The sequence below is a fragment of the Eptatretus burgeri genome, chromosome 10, assembly GCF_056783735.1.
Source record: "Eptatretus burgeri isolate ZD-2024b chromosome 10, Ebu_testis_v1, whole genome shotgun sequence".
NCBI classification, from domain to species: Eukaryota; Metazoa; Chordata; class Myxini; order Myxiniformes; family Myxinidae; genus Eptatretus; species Eptatretus burgeri.
The window spans coordinates 63,571,669-63,594,168 of record NC_140970.1 but is presented as its reverse complement, the minus strand read 5'-3'; the positions used below and the strand labels follow the sequence as shown (position 1 = coordinate 63,594,168).

General features: G+C 41.8%; 1 protein-coding gene across 22 annotated transcripts in view; it reads left to right on the top strand.

The window, feature by feature from the left end:
• Positions 1–22,500, top strand: part of LOC147018716 (uncharacterized) — a 457,423-nt gene that overhangs the window by 412,280 nt on the left and 22,643 nt on the right. For 18 of the 22 annotated variants that reach the window (XM_085898687.1, XM_085898685.1, XM_085898684.1 and 15 more), the window contains 4 exons: positions 8,897–8,968; positions 20,267–20,398; positions 20,484–20,624; positions 21,324–22,165. In XM_085898687.1, coding sequence (XP_085754813.1) covers positions 8,897–8,968; positions 20,267–20,398; positions 20,484–20,624; positions 21,324–22,165 — 1,187 coding nt within the window. Of the gene's footprint in view, positions 1–8,896; positions 8,969–20,266; positions 20,399–20,483; positions 20,625–20,964; positions 22,166–22,500 lie in introns of those variants that run through there. The other 4 variants (XM_085898694.1, XM_085898695.1, XR_015062500.1 and 1 more) reach the window with 3 other exon arrangements.

Genomic DNA, 22,500 nt, shown 5'->3' with positions numbered 1-22,500 from the left:
GAAGACAGAGATAACACTGACTTGTCTGGGATGGCAAAGTGATAAGCCCATAGACTCAGCTTCACCGTTGGAGATTCCAATAATCTTGAAGGCCTTGGTTTCGACAGTGTGAAGCTGAGCAAGATGTAAGGCAGAGGAGCCATCCCAAAGGGGAGATCAGTACTTCATCAAGCTGCAGATGAAGCCCTTGTAGGTGGATAGGAGTTCAGGTGTGCTAAGAAAGGACTTTGTCCGATGGAGGTGGGCGGCAAGCTTTTGAGGCAAACTTTGAAATGTGGTTTTCACAAGAAAGATCATGGCTGATGTCGAGACCCAGGAATTTCAATAATCAAGAGGATTGCTAAAAATATACATAGGAGGGTTTTCCAGATGGTCCTTTCAGAGAGAGAGAGAGAGAGAGAGAGAGAGAGAGAGAGAGAGAGAGAGAGAGAGAGAGAGAGAGAGAGAGAGAGACAGAGAGACAGAAAGAGAGAGAGAGAGAGAGAGAGAGAGAGAGAGACAGAGAGACAGAAAGAGAAAGAAGAGAAAGAGAAAGAAGAGAAAGAGAAAGAAGAGAAAGAGAAAGAAGAGAAAGAGAAAGAAGAGAAAGAGAAAGAAGAGAAAGAGAAAGAAGAGAAAGAAGAGAAAGAAGAGAAAGAAGAGAAAGAAGAGAAAGAGAGAGAGAGAGTTGTCAAGATTGAAGACGTATTCCAAGTGTTTGACCAGCTTGTGACTTGTTTTTTCAAGGCCTGCAGAGGGGGAAGAGGCTGCAGCTTGCCCGTCTGAAGGATGAGCGATGGCGCAGCAGAATGTGGAGTCATCAGCAAATAGATAAAGAGGATTTTCCAGAGAGTCGGAGAGATCGTTGATGAAGATCAGGAATTGGACTGGGCCAAGAACACTGCTTTGGGGCACTCCAGCCTTGACAGGGAGAGAAGATTAAAGGATTCCATTGAGTCTTGGAAATCAGTGTGCATTTTTAATCAATTACCCAAGGAGATAGATGGCTTTAATCAGAATTTTGGGTGAGGATGGTTTGATAGGCCTACTTCATGTAAAAAACGGTGCTGAATCCAAAAAAAAGCAGTCTTATTGACCCCACTTAAGACAAAATGACCATTTAAACCCTTTTTGACCAAATATTACCATATTTGGTCAAATTATGTTGGGTAGGTGGGTTTAATCAGAATTTTAGGTAAGGCTGATTTGACAAGCCTACTTTCTGTAAAAAATGGTGCTGATTCCAAATAAAACAGTCTTATTGACCTCAATCAAGACAAAATGACAATCTTAACCCTTTTTGGCCAAATATTCCCTTATTCCATCAAATAGTGGGTTTAATCAGAACTTTAGGTAAAGATGATTTGACAAGCCTATTTTAGGTAAAAGAGGGTGCTGATTACCAAAAGGTAAAAGAGGGTGCTGATTACCAGTCTTCTTGACCCTATGTAAGACAAAATAACTTTTTGGCCAGTTTTTGGCCAAATATGAATAGGCCCCAGTGTTGAATATTGTTCTGGGAAATATCAATATTTCAAATATTGATATTTGCAAGCTTTCCATTTACCCTTTCAATTTACCACATTCAATTAGTCATTTCCATTACCATCATCATCATCACTGTCTTCTTCATCCTCTGAGTCATCATCAATAATACAATCATTGTCATCATCATCCTCATCTCCATCTGTGACATCTTCTGGTTCCATGGTTTTAGAAAGAATAGTTGGCATCTGACTGCTGGTAAACCAGAGTGGTACAAAATCTCCGTTGACCTCTTTCCAGCCGTGATCAGTGGGTTGAATGTTCTCTAGTGGATCTCTTAGATGTGTGTGCTTCCAGAGATATGCCACATAATTGCACCGTGCCAATTTTTGCATCAGAACATTTTTGCAGGGTGGGAGCATGCCTGCATGAAGTCCCTTTATTTTCTCCAATGGACTGTCTGGATCTGTCGGTTTGTATTTCTGTAGGAAGATTTTCAACCTGGCATCATTCACGGATGATAATGCTCCCTGACCATAGAGTGAACACATATCTTTCTACAAGGCTGTCATCATCATCAAAGGCCGTTGTCTCTCTGAGCATGCTGATGCCTTCGAGATGGAGAGCACTCTTCTGAGCTTTCTTCAATGGGTTCACCTTTCCCTTCCTGAAGAAGGGCGACGTGTAGTCGCATCCTGTCAGAGCATGATAACCTGGTAGTGCCTTGCAAACAACTGTGCCGAGGTGGTTTGCTAGCGCAGTAATATGGACATACCTTCTCGTGTTATCACTCGAATGTCCAAGGTCCATCCACACATTGGCCTTGAGTTGTCTCGAATGATACAGGAGAATGACCATGATGTCAGTGTCTGTTGCACGGACAACAACATTCTATCTTGGTATTGCTTTTGACAGCATGCTGAGATCGTATACTAGGCTGGTATCTGCCTCCATGTGTGAGCATTCGTACTCTGGTGCCTCATTGTGTTCTACATTTCCTGACCGAGATGCTGTATACTGAAGACACTGCTCCTCATGTGAAACAACAACAGTCTTTTGTTTTATGATTGGTGCATAATGGTTATGTTTCCATTCCTCCATGAAGAACTTAATAAGTGCAGTTTTGAAATTTGGTGATCTCAAGGCATGTCTGAAATCTTTAGGACGTAACTGGTCTGCACCTGTGATGTGAAATGATCCATCATTTGCACCTCTTGCCTGTTGCTCATCACTCTTTATGCTTTTCACATAACTGTCACAGACAAAGTGCACTTTCCTTGCCTTTGGACTGCATAGGATCTTCAGGACCATCTCTGCTACATTCCCAAATGTTACATTCTTCTGATAATGAATTCTGGATTGAGTGATGTCGCCTGCTGTTTCCCATGTCTGTTTAGTAAAAGGAGTCACTGCATCACCATCATGCTCTGTATTACCCACATGCAACACACACTGCAACGGCACCTCTCCACCATCAGCCATGATGAGGATTAACTTCCTGGGTCGTTCCTCACGGAGCATGTCCCAAAAACATGAACTGTCTTGTCAGCCGCACAGTAAGATGTAGGCCTAAAGCACATGTTATATCATCTGAGCCACTCAAGGAGGTGCTGCCACCTGCAAACAGAAAATGAAAATACAAATTAAAACAATTAGTCTTAACATCATTGTTGATTTTGCACACTGCTCAAAAAGACTATGCAAACATGCGATATGCCCCAACATGGAATTTCAAACTTTTGACCACTGGTAGCCAAAAACTGAACAAAGCGATTGGCCAATTGGTTACTTCTTCATTATATATTTATCATATATATTTATCTGTCATAATTATCTTGAACAGAACATAATATTATGTGATACAATTCAAACGATGTGCACACCTTCAGAACATCCAAACGCAGACCAATAGAAATTGACCAAATATCGTCATAATTTGACCGGAAAGTGTTAAAATGGTCATTGTGTCTTGAGCGAGGTCAACAAGACTGCTTTTTTTTGGATCCAGCACCCTTTTTTACATCAAGTAGGCCTGTCAAACAATCCTTACCCCAAATTCTGATTAAAGCCATCTATCTCTTGGAATAAATGTGTATGTTTTGATGATCCACACACTGGTGTCTTGGAAAGACTGTTTCGATTTTGCTCAGAATGTCTCGTGTCATCTCCACAAACCTAAGGGTGCATGATTTGCCTGTGCTGAACGATTATTTCTTGACGCAATTATGTTGCGTGGAAACTTGCAATCAGGAGTTTTGCACATCCCCCGTGCCAGAAAAATACACTTGAATTAATTCTGGAACAGTACTTCAACAATACGTTACTTTCAAAATGATATATGAATGCTAACAAGGCCTTTTGTGCATGTGCTGTGTGTGTGTGTTTTCAGTGACTCAGTTATGCTCGCTGGGCACTTTTATTCTATCATTGCTTACGTTAAATGTGAAATTCAAATAATCTTTTAAACATAATTTTCAGCATTTAGATGAAATAGTGCCAATTTAAAGATGGATAACTATAATTGTTCTGTTCCTGAATGCAAATGAGACACAGAAATATAGGAAATACGATAAATATCCATGGATGAGAGGTGTCGAGTTCGTTCCATTTGCTGTCAGTACATGCCAGCGGTGACAATGGATATAACAAACATACATACACACACATGGACAGATGTTTCTCCTTTTATCAATAGATGCAAAAATCTAGTATGATGTTCCGGATCCGGGATTTGTGTTTGACCACGAGGGGAAGCGCTTGGCTTCCTCCCAAATACCCGGTCCTGAGGCCACTGGACACGAATAAGTTAGTGCTCTAGTTGGTTGCTCAGCAACCATGAGTGCCGATTGGTACTGCTAATCCTGCAGGGTTACACTACTTCGCGTGATACCTTACATGTGGAAGGCCGCACCAAGGGGGGCCTTGTGTCCCCGATGCATACTCTAATTACTCACCGGATCAGGTGCAGCCATGCAGAGCTGCGGGTACACACCAGCGAATCAGAGCAAATTTTGTGGGGCAGAACTTCTCGGCTATACTGCATGCGGACTGTGCTGGACCAATAGGGAAAAGACGCCATGAATTGGGTACATTTATAACATAGGTTTATTATTAACAAGGGAATGCAAATATTTCCAAAAGAGGACACAGTGCAGAGCTAACCCGATACTAAATTTCTATAATCTTAATTATGCTATAAACACAGCAGGTGCCATCAGACGCACACCCGAGGATAGTTAGAGAGCAACAAGAGAGATTGAAAGTACGAGGTGTTTGCGACCTCTTGTTACCTTACACGGTCGATGGACCAATGCAATCCAGTCGCTAAGGAGCGTTAAGGGGGGGAGGAAAACTGAGGTGTCTACTGTGTGTGGTCAGAGGAGGTGCGATGAGGTGTGAAGATTAGCAGATGAGGTGGAATGCAGAGAGGAAGGTGTAAAGATGTAGGTCAGAGGATTTTTGAGGAAAGAAGGAAAGAACTTTTGGAAACAAAGGAAAGAACTTTTGAGATGAATAGCCTTAGGTCTGTACATGTAAAGAGGTCTGTACATGTAAATCTAATTGCACACCGCCTGATTCTTCCACTTGGTTGTAGAATCCGTTCTGCTCCGAAACTCCAAGAACAAAGAGGCAGGCCAGATGGGAGAAAACAGGCAGAAAAAGAGTGGGTGGGCCAGATGAGAGAGGCAGGTGGGTTAGAAAGAGAGGCGGGTGGGCCAGAGTAGAGAGGTGGGCGTGCCATAGAAGGGAGGCAGGCATGCCAGAGAAGAGAGGCGGGCACGCAAGAGAGGGGGCGGGCCAGAGAAGAGAGGCGGGCGGGCCAGAGAAGAGAGGCGGGCGGGCCAGAGAAGAGAGGCGGGCGGGCCAGACAACAGAGGCGGGCGGGCCAGAGAAGAGAGGCGGACGGGCCAGATAAGAGAGGCGTGTGGGCCAGAGAAGAGAGGCGGGTGGGCCAGAGAAGAGAGGCGGGCGGGCCAGAGAAGAGAGGCGGGCCAGATCAGAGCTTTTCTTTTATTCTTCCCTCGTGGCTGCGGCTCTTGAGAGCAGAACATGCGAAGCGATAGGTGTTTTCCAGCGCAGGGATATGAACCACTGTGTTGGCCCTGCCTCAGTGAGAACTTTACTCTGGAAATGGTCTCATTTGCTCCACACCTGGGCACACAACGGAGCTCCGAGAATAACGTGGGGTGATCACATCTGGCATCGCTCTCCAGCTACGAACATGTGCTGGACACAAAATGGAGTCTGCATTTGAGCGGAATGCTAGGGCTATCCCCATGACATTAAACTGTTCCCATCACATACTCTTGCCCCAAGATAGACGCCAGAGCGTCCATCCCCAAGTATGTATAAGGGTACGGGCTGCTCCTTTGTCTCCTGCTGGCCCGGAAGGAGGTGGTGGTCATTGGTTGTGACGGTGTGTTATGCGATGGCAGTGGTGGTGTAGTGCAGCAAATTAATGATGGTGATGGTGGTCGTGGTTGAGATTGTGGTGTCAATGATGAGTGTCGGTGAGTTTGAGCTGTGGTCTGATGATGTGGGGATAATTATGAAGGCATTTTGATGGTTGTGGAAATTATGTAGTGTTTGGGTTAGAGTACGGTGAAGGTCTGAGATGATTTGTCATTGCAGAATGCCACGAGGTTTGAATGAGGTTTTGGTGCCATATAGTGACAATAGAAAGTCTACACCCCCTTTCAAAGATTTTCACCTTTTGTTGCCTTGTAGCCTGGAATTAAATTGCATTAAATCAAACTTTTCCACCTTTGTTTACACATCGTAACCCACAACTTCCAAGTGAAAAACAAATTTCAGAAAATTAATTAAAAATACAAAACTAGAATATCTTGGTTGGATAAGTGTCTACCCCCCTGAGTGAATACTTGGTGGAAGCACCTTTGACAGCAACAACAGCTGTCACTCTATTTGGATATGTCTCTACCAACTTTGCAGACCTTGATTAGGCAATATTTGTCCATTCTTCTGTTCAAAACTGTTCAAGCTCAGTCAAGTTGCGTGAAGAGCATTGATGTATAGCAATCTTCAAGTCATGTCACATATGTTCGATTGGATTTAGGTCAGGGCTCTGACTGGGCCACTCAAGAACATTTATCTTTTTGTTCCTTCGCCACTCCAGTGTGGCTTTGTATGTGTGCTTCGGGTCATTATCACGCTGAAAGATGAACTTCCATCCCAATTTCAGCTTTCTTGCAGAGGGCATCAGGTTTTCCTCAAGGATTTTTCTGTATTTTGTTCCATCCATTTTCCCTTCTATCTTGACAAGTATCCCAGTCCCTGGTGATAAGAAACATCCCCACAACATGATACTGCCGCCACCATGCTTCACAGTAGGGATGGTGTTCTTTGGGTGATGTGCTGTGTTGGGTTTGCACCAAATGCAACGTTTTGCTTTTCGCCAAAAAGTTCCATCTTGGTTTCGTCAGACCACTAAACGTTTTACCACATGGCTTCAGAATCTCCAGAGTGGTTTTCTGCATACCTCAAATGGGACTCAAGGTGGGCTTTTTTGAGTAATGGCTTCCTTATTGCCACCCTACTGTACAGGACAGACTTGTGGAGTGCTTGGGATATTGAACTGTCACACGCACACAGTGACCATTCTTTGCCATAAAGGCATGTTGCTCTTTCAAAATTGCCATTGGCCTCTTGGTGACCTCTCTGATCAGTCTCCTCCTGATTTGGTCATCCAATTTGGAGGTATGGCCTGATCTTGGCAGGGTCTTGGTGGTACCATACGCCCTCCACTTCTTAATGATTGTCTTGATGGTACCTCAATGGATATTCAAAACCTTTGAAAGATTTTTTATACCCATCCCCTGATCTGTGCCTTTCTACAAATTTATCCTGGAGGTCTTTTGAAAGCTCCTTGTTGCTCATGGTTTAATTTTCATGTGAAATGCACTACCCAGCAGAGGAATCCCACAGGAGCAGCTGATTTTATTCTGAAAAAATCAGAAGCACTGCAATTCAACACAGGTGGAGGCCAATTAACATGGTGTGTGATTTTGAAAGTGATTGGTTACACCTGAGCTAATTTACAATTGCTATTATAAGAATGGTGGATTTAATGTTATTTAATTCCAGGGTTTAAGGCAACAAAAGTTGAAAATTTCGAAAGGGGGTGTGGACTTTCTGTAGGCACTGTATGCTAATGAGGTGCTCCTGTTGCTAGGGTCTGTGGCATGCATGGTTGTGTGATAGAGGGGTTATGTGTGAAGTAAAGTAAAATGATAAAAGAATAAAGAATGGTGATAATTCACGAGTTTGCAAATCCCTATAACTCTACCCCCATGTCGCCCTCCCACCCACCCAATCACAAACACCCGGGACATGAGAGGGAGGTGCGCAGATGTTGATACCGTAGAGTACTGTACTTGGTTCCCAAACCAGAAATAAATTGTTGCATCTCTTGTGACTCACTGTAATGAACTTTTAATCACTGTTAATCATGACATCGAAGCATAAGATGAGTGGGGAAGATGAGTCTGCTGGAAAGAGGCAGAAGAAAGTGATGAGTCTGAGTGAAAAAAATGAATGTGTTAGATAGGCAGGCTACGGGTGGGAATGCATCTGCAGTGGGCCTGAAATATATCGGCCTGAATTATTCTTCTAACTTCCTCTCCATCATCATCATCATCATCATCATCATCATCATCATCATCATCATCATCATCATCATCATCATCCGTCAATAAAAACACTTGTATGTACTACACTGTCATTTATTTATTTATTCATTGTTTTTAAACATTTACAACCCCTCCCCCACTTTTGACCCAGGAACCTAGCACCCTTTTCCCATTGAACACTCCACCCTGGAGAGGGAACATCCATGGACTGGTCCATGAAATTGAGAATTAAATTATATTCCTGGTGTTGGCTGCCGTACAATCCTACGGAGATGTAGCTCTGCTAAGCTCATGCCTCATAGACGGGGCCTATGCAACTGTTTAGCCAAAAGAGCCTTTTTTAAATTTAAAATTGTCCCTGGCTGCTCCCACAACTGTTTTGTGCACCACAGACAGATTAATGTGTGGCAAGCATTCCTTATTAGTCAGGATGCATGCAGCAATAGCTGGTGTGGAACTTGCTTCCTGGTTACCCACTACAGTGATGACTGATCTCAATGAGATAGATAAATGAGAAAAAAACATCGAGAGTGAGAGAGAACAAACTATGCCATAACTATCTGCATGTTGTTTTGGCAGTGGAATCACATCTTTCTTTCTTTTTAGTATATTTTTTCATATTATAGATTTAAATGATGTGTTGGGAGTCCTTTAATGGCTTTGCATGCAATCTTCATGCATGGTTTTTTTTTTATATTTATGGAAGTACTGAAATTATATCGATAATATACTTGATGCATAACTTTTACCCCTACTTCAATCTCCTTTTGCTATCTCTATAGGCCCTCCTGGGACTGACAAAGTAGAGATTCGACTGTCTCAGCTTGCCCAGTTATTGGGCCCAAGCTGGACTGGTAAGTCTTTTTTCGATTATTGTTTGAATAGATATTAAAAGTAGTAACAGAAAAGGGTTCATTGATATTATCAAGTTGAACTAAGGCTGTTTTTCAATCCATTGCTATTCATAGGTTACACATCAGCACCTTGTCAAACTAAATTAGTACCTATTTCTACTTTGTCTGATGTAACAGCAATAATGACTTCCAGAAGATGTTTTGAACACACTTTTTTTTCTGTTCTATCAAAGATTGTTTTTTCAGGTTGGATTCTTATAGTTTAGCTATTTAAGTATTCACCTCTGAGCACATAGCTCTTGATACTCAAATCCCAGGTTCAAATCTCATACCACGTGTCTTTGTGCATTCTAAAAGCACACTGATGTCTCTCAGTGTACCTGCACTACACATTAAAAACATGTCAACGCTGATTTATGAGCTTTGAGAGGACATTTCATAAGCAACACATCACTATTATCTCTTGCTAACCACAATTGTATCATTACCTCCGCCATTGAAGGTGAAGGAGGTTATGTTTTCACCCTTTTCTGTTTGTTTGTTACTTGCAAAATCGAAGATTTTTAAAAGTATATTGGTTAGTCGATTTTGTTATTCGGTCTGTTTGTCTGTTTGTGTGTTTGTCTGTCTGTCACCTACAGGTCACAATTTTAAACCGATCTTCACAAAACTTTACCACATGGTAGAGTTTGTCATGAGGACGAAGCCTATTGTTTGTGAGGTCAAAATGTCAAAAGTTCAACAAAGGCCAAAGGTCAACATCTTAGGTGAGATTTCTAAAATCCTCAATTTTCATCCAATTGACTTGAAATTTGAAGAGGATTTATATTTCAGGCCACCAAATTCAACCAGCTAATTATTTTTGTGGTCAACTTCGACCAAAAGGTCAATATAGGCCCAAGGTCAACAACTAAGGTAGTATTTCTAAAATCCTCAATTTTCTTCTCATTGACTTGACATTTGAAAAGGATTTATATTTCTGGGCACTGAATGCAACCATCAATTATTTTTAAGGTCCACATAGGCCAAAAGGTCAACCTAGTCCGAATTTCTAAAATTGTCAATTTTCATCCAATTGACTTGAAATTTGAAGAGGATTTATATTTCAGGTCACTGAATTCAACCAGCTAATTATTTTTGTGGTCAACATCGACCAAAAGGTCAACATAGGTCCAAGGTCAACAACTAAGGTAGTATTTCTAAAATCCTCAATTTTCATCTCATTGACTTGACATTTGAAGAGGATTTATATTTCTGGTCATTGAATTCAACCACCAATTATTTTTGAGGTCAAATTTGTTTTTTGGATTTTGCAAGTATCATGCTCTGCATGACGTCATCTTCTTGTTTGTTACTTCCGAAATCTAAAGATTTCGTAAGTATATTGATAACTTCTGTCCTCTGTTTGTGTGTTTGTGTGTTTGTGTGTTTGTGTGTTTGTGTGTTTGTTTGTAGGCACGATAACTCGAGAACGGAAGAAGCTACCAATGTCAAATTATACCACGTGATTCAGGAGGGTGATGACCAGCGCTGATTAGATTTTGGTCAAAATACGTCAAAGGTCAAGGTCACAGTGAGGTCAATCATTCGATTTTTGATGGTTTGGTACAGAATCATCGTAGAAACTTCTGGTTTGCGTCGCTACCTTCTCTAGAGACAGCTTTTATTAGACAAGGTCAGAGGTCAAGTTGACGATTTCGTAAGTACCAGTCTGACTGCTTGTTTGTCTATTTGTCTGTTTGTTTGTGTGCATGATATCTCAAAAAGTTGTTGGACAAATTCAGACAAAACTTGGTGAACATGTTGGGTTTATGACAAGAAAGAATTGATTCAATTTTGGTGAAGATCCGAATCCGGATCCAGATCTGAAATTTTTTTCAGTGATTCTTCACCATTGATAGATAGTGAAAAACAATATATATAACATGATATCTCAAAAAGTTGTGGACGAATTCGGATGAAACTTGGTGGACAGGTTGGGTGTGTGGCAGGTACAAATTGATTCGATATGGTGAAGATCCGAAACCGGATCTGGATACGACAATTATTTAATTTTTAGATCCTCTTGGAGGATCTCTAAGTCTTACTCACGTTGTTTTTCATCTTCTTGTGGACTTTTTTGTTTCACAGCTTACAGTTTTCATCGAAACTTCCTGAAACTTGGCATATATATGTAAACATACCCTGCGCAGACAGTCACCATCTCCGATTTTGAAAATTTCTCCTAGAAAAAAAGTTATGACGTCAAAATATCTCCGCTAATGGAAATCGCCGAAAAAATTATCTCCGAAACTAGGCAAGCTTTTTGAATTCTGTTTGCGGGAATCGAACAGGGCATTAGCAGAGATGAATTACCGCACATATGATACATCACTATGACGTCATATCAATTTTTATGACGTCATTCCTATTTTCTGACATTTTTGGTTTCACAACCCAGAGTTTTCATCGGATCTTCGTAAAACTTGCCATGTATATGCAGAAAGCCCACACGCAGGCAGTAACCATCTCCGATTTTGGAAATTCTTCCGAGAAAAAAAGTTGACGTCATAATATCGCCGCTAATGGAAATCGCCTATACCATTACCTCCAAAACTAGGCAAGCTGTTTGAATTTTGTTTGTGGGAATCAAACTGGGCATTAGCACAGATAATTTATGGCAAACCTGATACATCACAATGACGTCATATTCGTTTTTATGACGTCATAATTAAGAGGACTAGGATCTTAGCTTGTTTGAGCTTGTTAATTTGATTCTTCACCATTGAGAGATAGGGCCAAAAATGACATATAGCATGATATTTCAAAAATGTATTGGGCTCGATATGTTCTTGTGGATCAGGTATTGCATGGTGGAGGTATGTGCTCTACCAAGTGCCATTCTAGTTTGTATTGTTGTTCTATGAATTGCTATCGATGTTACATCACCAATCACTCAGATACGTGCCATGCTGGGACTCACACTCTCATGTGCAGCCTTGAGGCTACTTCAATGGTTAGGGACTCAGCTATACCACTGATCCAGTGCCCCTATACCAGTACACTGGTGCCATTTCATCAACCTCAGATGGATGACAGGCTAAGTATACCCCACCTGGTGTTAATTCAACTGAAAATAGGGCTTGAACACAGGATCCTAGGATCTCATGCCAACCACCCTAACCGCTAAGCCAATGCCAGGCTTATGCTGGGACTGTAGCAGCCATATGTCATACCTGTCGTTTTCAAAATCCCAAAATGTTGATATTTATCATGACAATTCTCACACACAAAAAAAAAAAAATTCCACCAGGATCCCACTGCAGCAAAAATCTAAAGATATTCCAACAGATTCCAACAGTGCTCTGAAGATAATTCTTTAAAAGATTGTGTGAATTGATTCAGATTGTATTAACTTCTTCAATTTGGTTTGTTGGAGAGATAAGTATGTCAGTCCAATTACATGCTGACATGGAAATCCACCTTTCTTCTCCCCATGCTGGCTGCCCACAAACCCTACCCCAAAATCCTCTCCCAATACATCACGCGAACCTACGTCCTCTCCACATCACATGGAGCTGCTCAATCCACCACACATCTGTGTTGCTCGACAATGAAAAAAAACAAAACATTGGGTTTGAATCATTAAAGAGTACAACAAAAAGAAGAAGCCAGCAGGGGCAAAAGCAACAAGAGACGCCACACTGTATGTGGGCAGACGGAAAGTGGAGAACGGGTGGGAAGCAAGAGGTGCCAATGAGATGGTTTTTTTTTTCTCTCCAGAAAGCCAAGTGGGAAGTTGAACCGTTCCATTCAAATGTGTGGGTGGGTTTGTGCAGCCCGCATTGTTCAGTGGGATTGAGGGGACATTAATTAATGATGAAGGCATTACAATGTCTCTTGGACAATTGGTGCCATTCATGTTGCATTGAAATCCAACAAATATTTTGCCTTAAATACTGTTGAAATTCCATCCAGAAAATAGAAAAATGCTTTTCTTTTCAGTGTATTTTTTTATTTTTTTACCACTCAGATGATGTGCCAGCAGAGCCAATTATAGTGATTTTGACATTGTGATATTAATTAACATGCTATTTTTGAAGCATTGAGAGGTAGCTTGGAAAAAAAACCAACGAGATGCGCCATTTCTTGAAAAGTTTGTGTTGCTGTTAAAGTAATATAAATTGAGTTTTATTATTTGGATAAACAATTAATTTTGTCAAAGTTGATATGAGTGTGTTTACTGTACAGCTTTGGGAAATAATGTGTCTGACATTTCCATTGTTAGCCCTTCATCATCTCAAAATGATATGTGGGTGGAGGGAGGATATGACTCAAATGTCAAAGGAACTGCATGTTATAAAATAGGGTGCTTTGCATAAAGAGTATTGCCATGTCATTCCCAGATTTGAGAGTCTTCCATCGAGGGGTCAAAAGAAGTGACCGCCAGGTCAATGTTGGCTGAACCCCCAACCCCCTCCCCCTTTCCCACCCACCTCCCCCTGTCAATGCATCTAATTTGAGGCATCTCGTGGTAGTATGTGTTGTGCTGGTGTGTAGTTATCTTTGAAAAACCTTGAAAATTGATTAGAATGCATGTAAAAGTACTGCCTAAGGAGTAGTGCCCCCCCCCTCCCACCCCCTGGAAAAAAAAATTATGCAATAACATTCCCAGTTCTGAGATGCTTCCATATTATATGTGTCTCCCCGTGGAATGGTTTCTGAATTTACTTGACACAGACATAAAAGAAACCTCCTTAAAACGGAGCAGAAATATAGGCAAGAGTGGATAAGAATAATGCTTATAATAAAGCAAAAAGACAATACTATAAATGCAAGGAACTATCAAGGCATCCAATCAGTAATAATTGGTGTTTAAAGAAGGAACCATGCAACACTTTCAAAATTAGCATTGTTGAAACCAGCATAAGTACAGTACTAAGTTATAAAAAGCTGGCCTCTTGTCAAAAATCTGTCTTCGTGTATCTGGATTGGAGATTATGAGAAGTCCAGTCTGCAGAGTTTGCCTGTATATGACCATTAACACCCATTCATGCGCACTGATGGTGTCAAACCCTTTGACGGAAGTACCCTTCCCCTCGACACCTTATACATGCCTGCGTCCTCTCATCCCTACCCCTTCCACATCGTGTTACTCCACTTCCCTCCACCATGTCCCCCCTTTCCACTTCCCCCTCCACTATGCCCCTCCCAGCTTCCCCCTCACCCCACCCCTCCCATTCCTCCCCCTCACTCCAGCCACTCCCAGCTACCCCCCCCCCACACACACACACACACACACACACACACACACACACACACACACACACACACACACACACACACACACACACACACACACACACACACACACACACACACACACACACACACTTCCCCTCCTCACTTCTCTTCTCTCACATCCTATCTCGGTTTCCCCCTTGCCCCACTCCCTTACCAACGCCCTTTACACACCTCCCTGCTCCTTTTCATATCCCCCACTGCCTCACCAAATTCCCCCACTCCCTCTCCAAGTTCTCACACCCCCATCCACATTCCTACACCCTGGCAACAATGCTTCCTCCCCTGTCTCTAACTATGTGGACCTCCAACATCCGAGACCTGATATCTCTTAATGCCGACCGCTGCTGGTAAACCAGACATGATTTGCTCAATAAAATCCTTCTCCCCTCAGGACATCTCCCGACTCTTCAATGTATCTCTCTGGCATTGTCTTCTCCTGTTTGACAGGCCTAAACCCCATCCTGGTGGTGGAGTTGCAGTTTACTTAAAGAAATCCATTTCTTACTGTCTGTGTTATGCTCTTACACTCAAATCCCCCGGCAGTAATTTTGGTTGCAACTTACCTTCCCTTCTCACCTCTTGTCTGTCTGTATGTTTTACCATCACCCGAACAGTGATGACTCCATTTATATATCTCTCTCAGCCAACATTGGCCAACTTTTGAACACCCATCAAAACTCTCGATTCCAAATACGTGGTGATCCCAAATGTCACCATGCCAATTGGCTGGGTGTTGACACCTCTTTCATCAGCCATGGCACTGCAACAAAGGATGTTTGTGACTCCATGGACCTGATTCAATATATGAGCTTTCTGACCCAAATTTCTGCCAATGGCAAATCCTCTCTTCTGGATGTGATACCAACCTTTTGGCTAATGTCTCTTGTTCTTCCTCTTATGCACGGTTCCAATTGGTTGTCTGATGACGTGCTTATGAGAGTCAACATCTGTCTGTCTATTTTCAGAGAGCCACCTCAGTGACGGCGAGTTTGGCAATTCACTCAGGCTGGCTGGCAAGGACTGCAAGCTGCCATATCACTTTCAGCACTGGTCTCATATAACCACCTCCCATGATATTAACATGGCATGGGAATTCTTCCACTGAAACTTTCTTTCTCTCTTTCTCTCTTTCTCTCTCTCTCTTTCTCTCTTTCTTTCTCTCTTTCTCTCTCTCTCTCTTTCTTTCTCTCTTTCTCTCTCTCTCTCTCTCTCTCTCTCTCTCTCTCTCTCTCTCTCTCTTTCGCTCGCTCTCTCTCTCTCTCTCTCTTTCGCTCTCTCTCTCTCTCTCTCTTTCGTTCTCTCTCTCTCTCTCTCTCTCTCTTTCTCTCTCTCTCTCTCTCTCTCTCTCTCTTTCTCTCTCTCTTTCTCTCTCTCTTTCTCTCTCTCTTTCTCTCTCTCTTTCTCTCTCTCTTTCTCTCTCTCTTTCTCTCTCTCTTTCTCTCTCTCTTTCTCTCTCTCTTTCTCTCTCTCTTTCTCTCTCTTTCTTTAGTCCCATCGATCTTCAGTTATCATGCCCATCCTCACACCCATGGTACACTGAATCCTGTGGTGAGGCAGTTGCTCTGAAACAACTTACCATCTCTTCCTGAAAAGCAAACCCAACCGATCACATCACTCAACAAAGCCAGCAACAACTGTATATCCACTCTGAGGAGAGCCAGAAAACTTCAGCCTGAACTTTAAAACTTGTCTACCTTCTCATAAACCTGGGGGCATCTTGTCAATTATGTTTCTGGAGCATGCTTGACCTCCATCCCTTCCCTCACTTCAAATGGCACCACAGCCTCCGCTGCTTGTGAGAAGGCCAAAAGCCTCAATTCGGGTTTGCTTCAAAATCATGTATCCCCAACCACTTGCTCCCTTTATCCACCCTTCCCAGTCACACCCAACTTCTCCTGGACAATATATTTTTCAAATGAGAAGGTGGATAAGTTTCTGGTAACCCTCAGCTCTGAGTCAGAAACTGGCCTGCATGGAGTCAGCACACATATCCTAAGAACCTGCTCTGCAGCTCTTGCCCATCATCTTTCAGCCTTCTTCACCATATCATTTGCTCTAAGTCATCTTCCATCTGCTTGGAAGTCAGCCAACATCACTGCATTACAAAAACATGGTGCAAAAACTGGTCCTCTGAACTACAGACATATCAGATCACTTCCAATCATCAGCAAGGTCATGGAATCCATAATCGCAGCTGACATGAAATCCTTTTCTGCAATGGCCTGATCTCAGATTCTGAGTTCGGATTCCAACCCAGTTATTCTACCTTAGACATGCTGCTTCTGCTCTCCCAACAATGGATGGAGGCCCTCAATCTCAGATATGAAATTAGGGCCCTCTCTCCAGACGTATCTCAAGCATTTGATACAGTCTGGTACCCTGCCTTGCCCTCCAAACTCTCAGCTTGTGGCATCCAAGGCCATCTCAGCACATGGCTTACTGACTCAACACATGGCTTTACTCCTATGCCCAATGCTTGGCTCTCAAGGGGATCCTCTCATCTCTCCCTGTCAAATCTGGAGTGCCCCAATGCAGTGTTGTGGACTCAGTTCTATTCTGAATCTTCGTCAATGATCTTTCTGGCTCTCTGGAAATCCTCTTTATTTATTTGCTGATGAGTCCATCCTCTGCCGTGCTCCAGCTGCCGTGCATCCCTCCTGCTTCGGATGGGCAGGCAGCACCCTCTTCCCTCTTTGCGGGCCTTGATAGAATCACGAGCTGCTCATACAGTTGGAATATGTCGTTAAATCCCGTCAAATGTCACACTGTCACTCTGTCTCTTCAAAACGACCATCTGGCAAATCCTCACATCTCCTTCCTTAACAATCCTCTTGAAGAAGTTCAGTCACTCAAACGTTTGGGCCTCGTCATCAGTCATGATCCCAGTTGGACAAGCCACATATCTAAATTGGTCTCCAAAGCCATTTACCAATTTTGCATCGGTCCAAACTGTGTTTTGGAGATTTTCTATTGTGCTATGCTGTAGCTTTATCTTAATATAATGAAATCCTGCACTTTATAAGTCGTTGTTTCCTTATTTTCTGCAGCATTGAACTCTTTTCCTTTGTGCATTTTTTTTCCTTGTGCTTGTTAATCTGGTTATTTCTCTGATGATTTGGCAATGCACAGCATATTCTCCAATGACCATGCTATGTTTTGCATGGAAACTACCATGCAGTGAGTTTGACATTCACTTTTTCATTAAATCTTGAGCAATTTAAAAAAAAATTCAATCGTTATAATTTAGGCTCTGGCTTAGTTTAACTAACTGAGCTTCTGTAGTGTGAGTGATTGCACTTTCAAATTCAAAACCTGCTGGCAAGGTCATGACAAACCATTCATAGCGGGGCAACTTAGCATAACAATTGCGCATTTTGTGAGGAAAGCACCAAATTTGGCACACGAGTAGCCTATCATATTATGAACAGATTTGGATATTGGGCCATCTCAAAATTTTTGATGGCAGTGGAAAATGGCTGCCACAGCCATCAGCGGCTGAATTTGAGATGGCTCAAGATCCAAATCTGTTCATAATATGATAGGCTACTTGTGCCAAATTTGGTGCTTTCCTTACAAAATGCACAATTGTTATGCTATATTTAGCTAAGTTGCCCCACTATCAGTCTATTTTCCTTACTCAGGAAGCTCCTTTGGTAGCACTTTCATCCTCAGGATAGGGTTGTGGGACCCACCATGCTACAGATAACTCACAATGATAACTGAGCAGACTAAGTCCTGCTCAGTATGCCAATGTGAATTTCAAAATAATAGTTAATCAAATGACTATATTGTGATGAAAATGCTTTAAGGGGTAAGGGGGTTAATTTATTAGACAGTTATTTCTTAATTGGTGTTAGAACAGTTGTTTGGTAATTACCGCAATTAGCACTGTCAGGATCGCTCATCTCGAGCTCATAGCTCCCTTTTCCACTCCACCCCTTTGTCTTTGAACATATTACATGTCCTTTAATTTCCCATAATTTATGCCATATTTAATTATTTTTTTCCTTGTTCAATGGTGAGCAAGGCATTGGGGCTGAGGGTGAATGAGCGGAGTGTTTAAGAACTGTTAAATTTCTAGATAAGGATCATAGACTTTGTAAATATCAGTATGGGGTTTGAAAGGTTACATAGCATTTCTGGCTTTAAAAATAATTGATGAAACCACCGGTCTGATCGATGCGAAACTTTAAACATCAGAGGGACTCCCCATGAATAATATTTTATTGCTAACTCTGATGTCATTGGTCATATTGGATTAAAGGGAAAATTTGGACACCATTTTCTCCAAAACCACTCGATGAAAAAAAATTGAAACTTGGCATATGTCATCAACTCCTGATGGGGTATATAGGGTGAGAACGATGATATCATCAGAGAAGCGGTATTCCAGCCCTAATTGACTGAATTTAAATCCTTATCCTAAAACAATATGAAACTTCTTATATCTGATCTATGACCCGATGTGAGTGAATTAAATTTTGATGTTCATAACCCATGCCAAGAAACGATGTGACATATTCAGGTGCATGGATGATATGGGTATATGGGCCATAATAGTGGCGTGTTCAGTTAGCGATGGTATTTTTGTTCAACATGAACGAGTGAGGTGAGACTATGCACTCTGTGAGTGACATTTAGTTTATCCAAAGCATTCACTACGATTCATGTTCCTCGGAGCCATTTTGGCAGGGTTTCCTTGCAGTCGATGCGCACTGACCAAATCCGTGGACTTTCTTTGTTCGTCGGTGAATCCCGGCTGCATTATGGCATTGCATCCTCATCAACCACATTTTCTGGTGATTTTTTCCGGAAGATTGTAGAATAAGAGAGTTTTCTCTTCTGGATTCCTCGGGCTGTCAGTGCATCCTTTGGCTTTCCTTCACTCACCTTCCTTTCTCTCTGCATGCTGGGTTGTGATTTTTGAGTGTCGTCAGCCAGGTATTGCCCCTCAGCCCCCCTCAGCCATGGTGGTTTATGTGTGATGTGTGATGTAGCTCCCCTCAGCCATGGTGGTTTGAGTTGAATATTGATTTATCTCCTTTGACCAGCAATTTCATAGGCAATATGACTTCATTGCTTCGTAAAGAATTTCATTTCTTACTTATGATAAGACGAAGGATGTGAGCATATGTCAGTGAAATTCGTATACAGGTAGTGTTTCAAGACATGTAATTTATGTCCATGTCTGGCAATGAATCCATATTAATCCTTAATGGAGCATCTGCTAAGCACTCAAGAGCTTCACAGAATGGTGGAAGCATTCGTGGGTGTTTCAATGAGTGAAAATAATGACATTGGTTACAAAATTATCAACATTCTCTTTACTCACAATTGTATGTAGACAGCAAAGAAACTTTTATTCATGAATTTTCCCAATTTAAACAGGTATACTGTACCTTCAGGTGGCTCTTTAAGTGAGCACTCTTGTTTCAGTGGTGTATCGTAAAACTGCAGTACTTTCTTTTTTACATACAAAGTCAAGGCTCATGAAGAGCTAGTACACTGAATGGATCAATGTGTAACAGGACAAAAGGAACAGTAGATTTTGGAGAGGGGTGGGGGGGACCAACAGCAGAGTTGAAGGACAAGCTAGAGGAAGACTCGAACAAACAATTGGTTTGGGAGGAATGGAGGAGTAGGTAAGGATGCATGGGGTGGACAAGATGGATGCAGAAGGAATCTCTCAGGAAGAAAAAAACGAGAGGGTTGATGCTGGACCGTATATTCCAGTTATTTGAAGTTTGATCGAAGGTGTAACTTTTGATCAGTATTAGCATTTTTGATGTTTTTATTTTTCAGTAAAACTTTGTTGGGGCTACTTTATACTCATGCCAGCTGGCTGTGAAAGGCTAATAAAAACAGAAATGACAGTGTGCAGGCATATTTAGTAATATCAAATTATCCATATTCATCTGAAATTTTAAAAATCAATTTATAATTTAAAATGCTGTTTGGTTCCTCAAAGCATACAGAGTGAGTACAGCTATTTTGTCTCCCTTTATTGCCTTGCAGATCTTGCTCGGGAGCTATCTATAGGTCCGGACATTGTCAAACAAATTGAGGAGGAAAATCCCAATTCACCAGCTGAGCAAGCCTTTTGCCTTCTGAGCCAATGGGTTGAATTTGCTGGCGCTGATGGCACAGGTAGGATCATGGCTCGATGGAGTTTTACTGATTTACTTTTAATCACTTTAATGAGGACCTTACGCAGCTTTTTTGGCTTCCACAGATCAGTTGGGAGCAGCATTGACTCGCATCAATCGCTTGGACCTGGCAGAACTTCTTGAACAGCAAAGTCAGGCATTACATGAAGATAGCCTTGGTTGGCCCACTGAGCTAGATCAAACCCTAGCTTTGGACCACACACATGGTATGTTACCAATTACTATTTAGTCATTACTTCTTTATTCATATTCTTGTAAACCCTGCTTCATTCCATTAAGTTGGATAATTCATGTATGTGAACATGCAGATATCAATCATTTATGGAGATCTGCCCCATGATGTAACATCCATGAACAACTCCTGGGCCATATCCGTTGCCTTTTTTGAATGAAAGGTTGATTTTGTCTCAGCCTCAATTTCATGCGATGTTAAGTATTATATATGATTAGATTTTTTCCCCTCATTTTTTTTTTTGAAGAATGTTGAAGCACTTTCCTTCTAACCTAAATTAACCCTTGTTGCTCTTCCTCTCTCACCCCTTGCAGACCCGTCGGGTCACCAGAACTAGCCGTGAACCTTACAACCCACACCCTCGTCCTCTGTTATTTTGTGTATTTTTATTTTCTCCATCTGTTACACAATTGGTGATTCTATGTTTGTGTTTATGCGTTTTCAGCACAAATGTTCTGGTGACAATTTTCATTTTTGTTGCATTACTTAATTTATTTTTTAATTTTCTAGTTTCATTTTATTTTGTGTCCCTCATTACCTGCTTTAGATGTGGCTCTTGGCTTTTGGTTTTGCTTGCTACCTGCTTGGCCAGCGATCTTTTGGTTAATGATTAAACCCAGTCTGCATTCTGTATCTCATTCCACCCCCCTCCATCTACACACTTCCCCTCCAGGTCTCAGTAGTCCCACAGCCGACCACTTGCCCCTGTTCTCGCCTAAACCAATGACTTTATCCCCAACACGCCATTCATTTGAAGACCACAGTACATGCTGTCCTGCTGCACTTCCCGATCCAGTTTCACCATATCAAACTCTCTCAAGACTCCATGATGCTGGTCGACCTGCATCTCCAAGCTGTGCTGATGATCCTGATCACATGGATACTAATAACTTGAATGGACTTGAATTTGCTGATGTAGATAAGTTGGAACAACATGAGCTCAATGACAAAAACTCTCCAGAAGCAATGCAGGAGACTGAGGGAGCAATTCCTTACATGGAGCGACCAATCATATCTCTGGGATTTCAATCCAATGAGCTGTTTGCCCATAGCACACCCAGTAGTACAACTCGTATTCCAAGGAGGGAAGAGACAGAGCAGCCAACCTTATCTAGTTACAGCAGCCTCCTGGTGAATGTGGGATCCGAAGGAGCGACAACCTACATAACCGAAGATAATGAGAAAAGCAGTATCAGTGAGAGGTATAAGGAGACAGTGGAGGCACTGATGTCGCCAGATGAGCCATTACGAGGATCATGGTTGGAGCCAATACCTGAGCCAGAATCGACTTTTCAAGAACCTTTGAAAAACTGCCAAAATTCAAAACCTAAGCAACCAGAGCAAGATGAGGGAAGCAACTTGTTGGAAATCAGTGGGGAAAAAGAACCTGGTGGGGGATGGTGCACAGAAAAGCCAGGGTTCAAAGAAGATCCAGTGGATGGATTACAATATGCATTTGTACTGCCATCCGGCGAAGTTGAGATGGGAGTACCTGCTGAGGTTTCAAAAACACAGGTAGGTCATTGTTGCGGTAAAACTTACATACATTTTTGAATGAATAGACTTGGGAAGAGGTTTTAACTACTTAAGAGAAGTGATCTACCTTGTAGGTACATTCAAGGGTGAGGTGGAGGTGGATTGGCGGTTATGCAATTGAAACGCGAGTCTTTGTAAGCTGAGGGACAGCAGAATAGCTCAGTTGTATGCATGCTCACCTTTCTGACCATTAATTCTGATCTGTGGAGGTGAGTCCAATGACAATATTATATATATATATATATATATATATATATATATATATATATATATATATATATATATATATATATATATATATATATATATATATA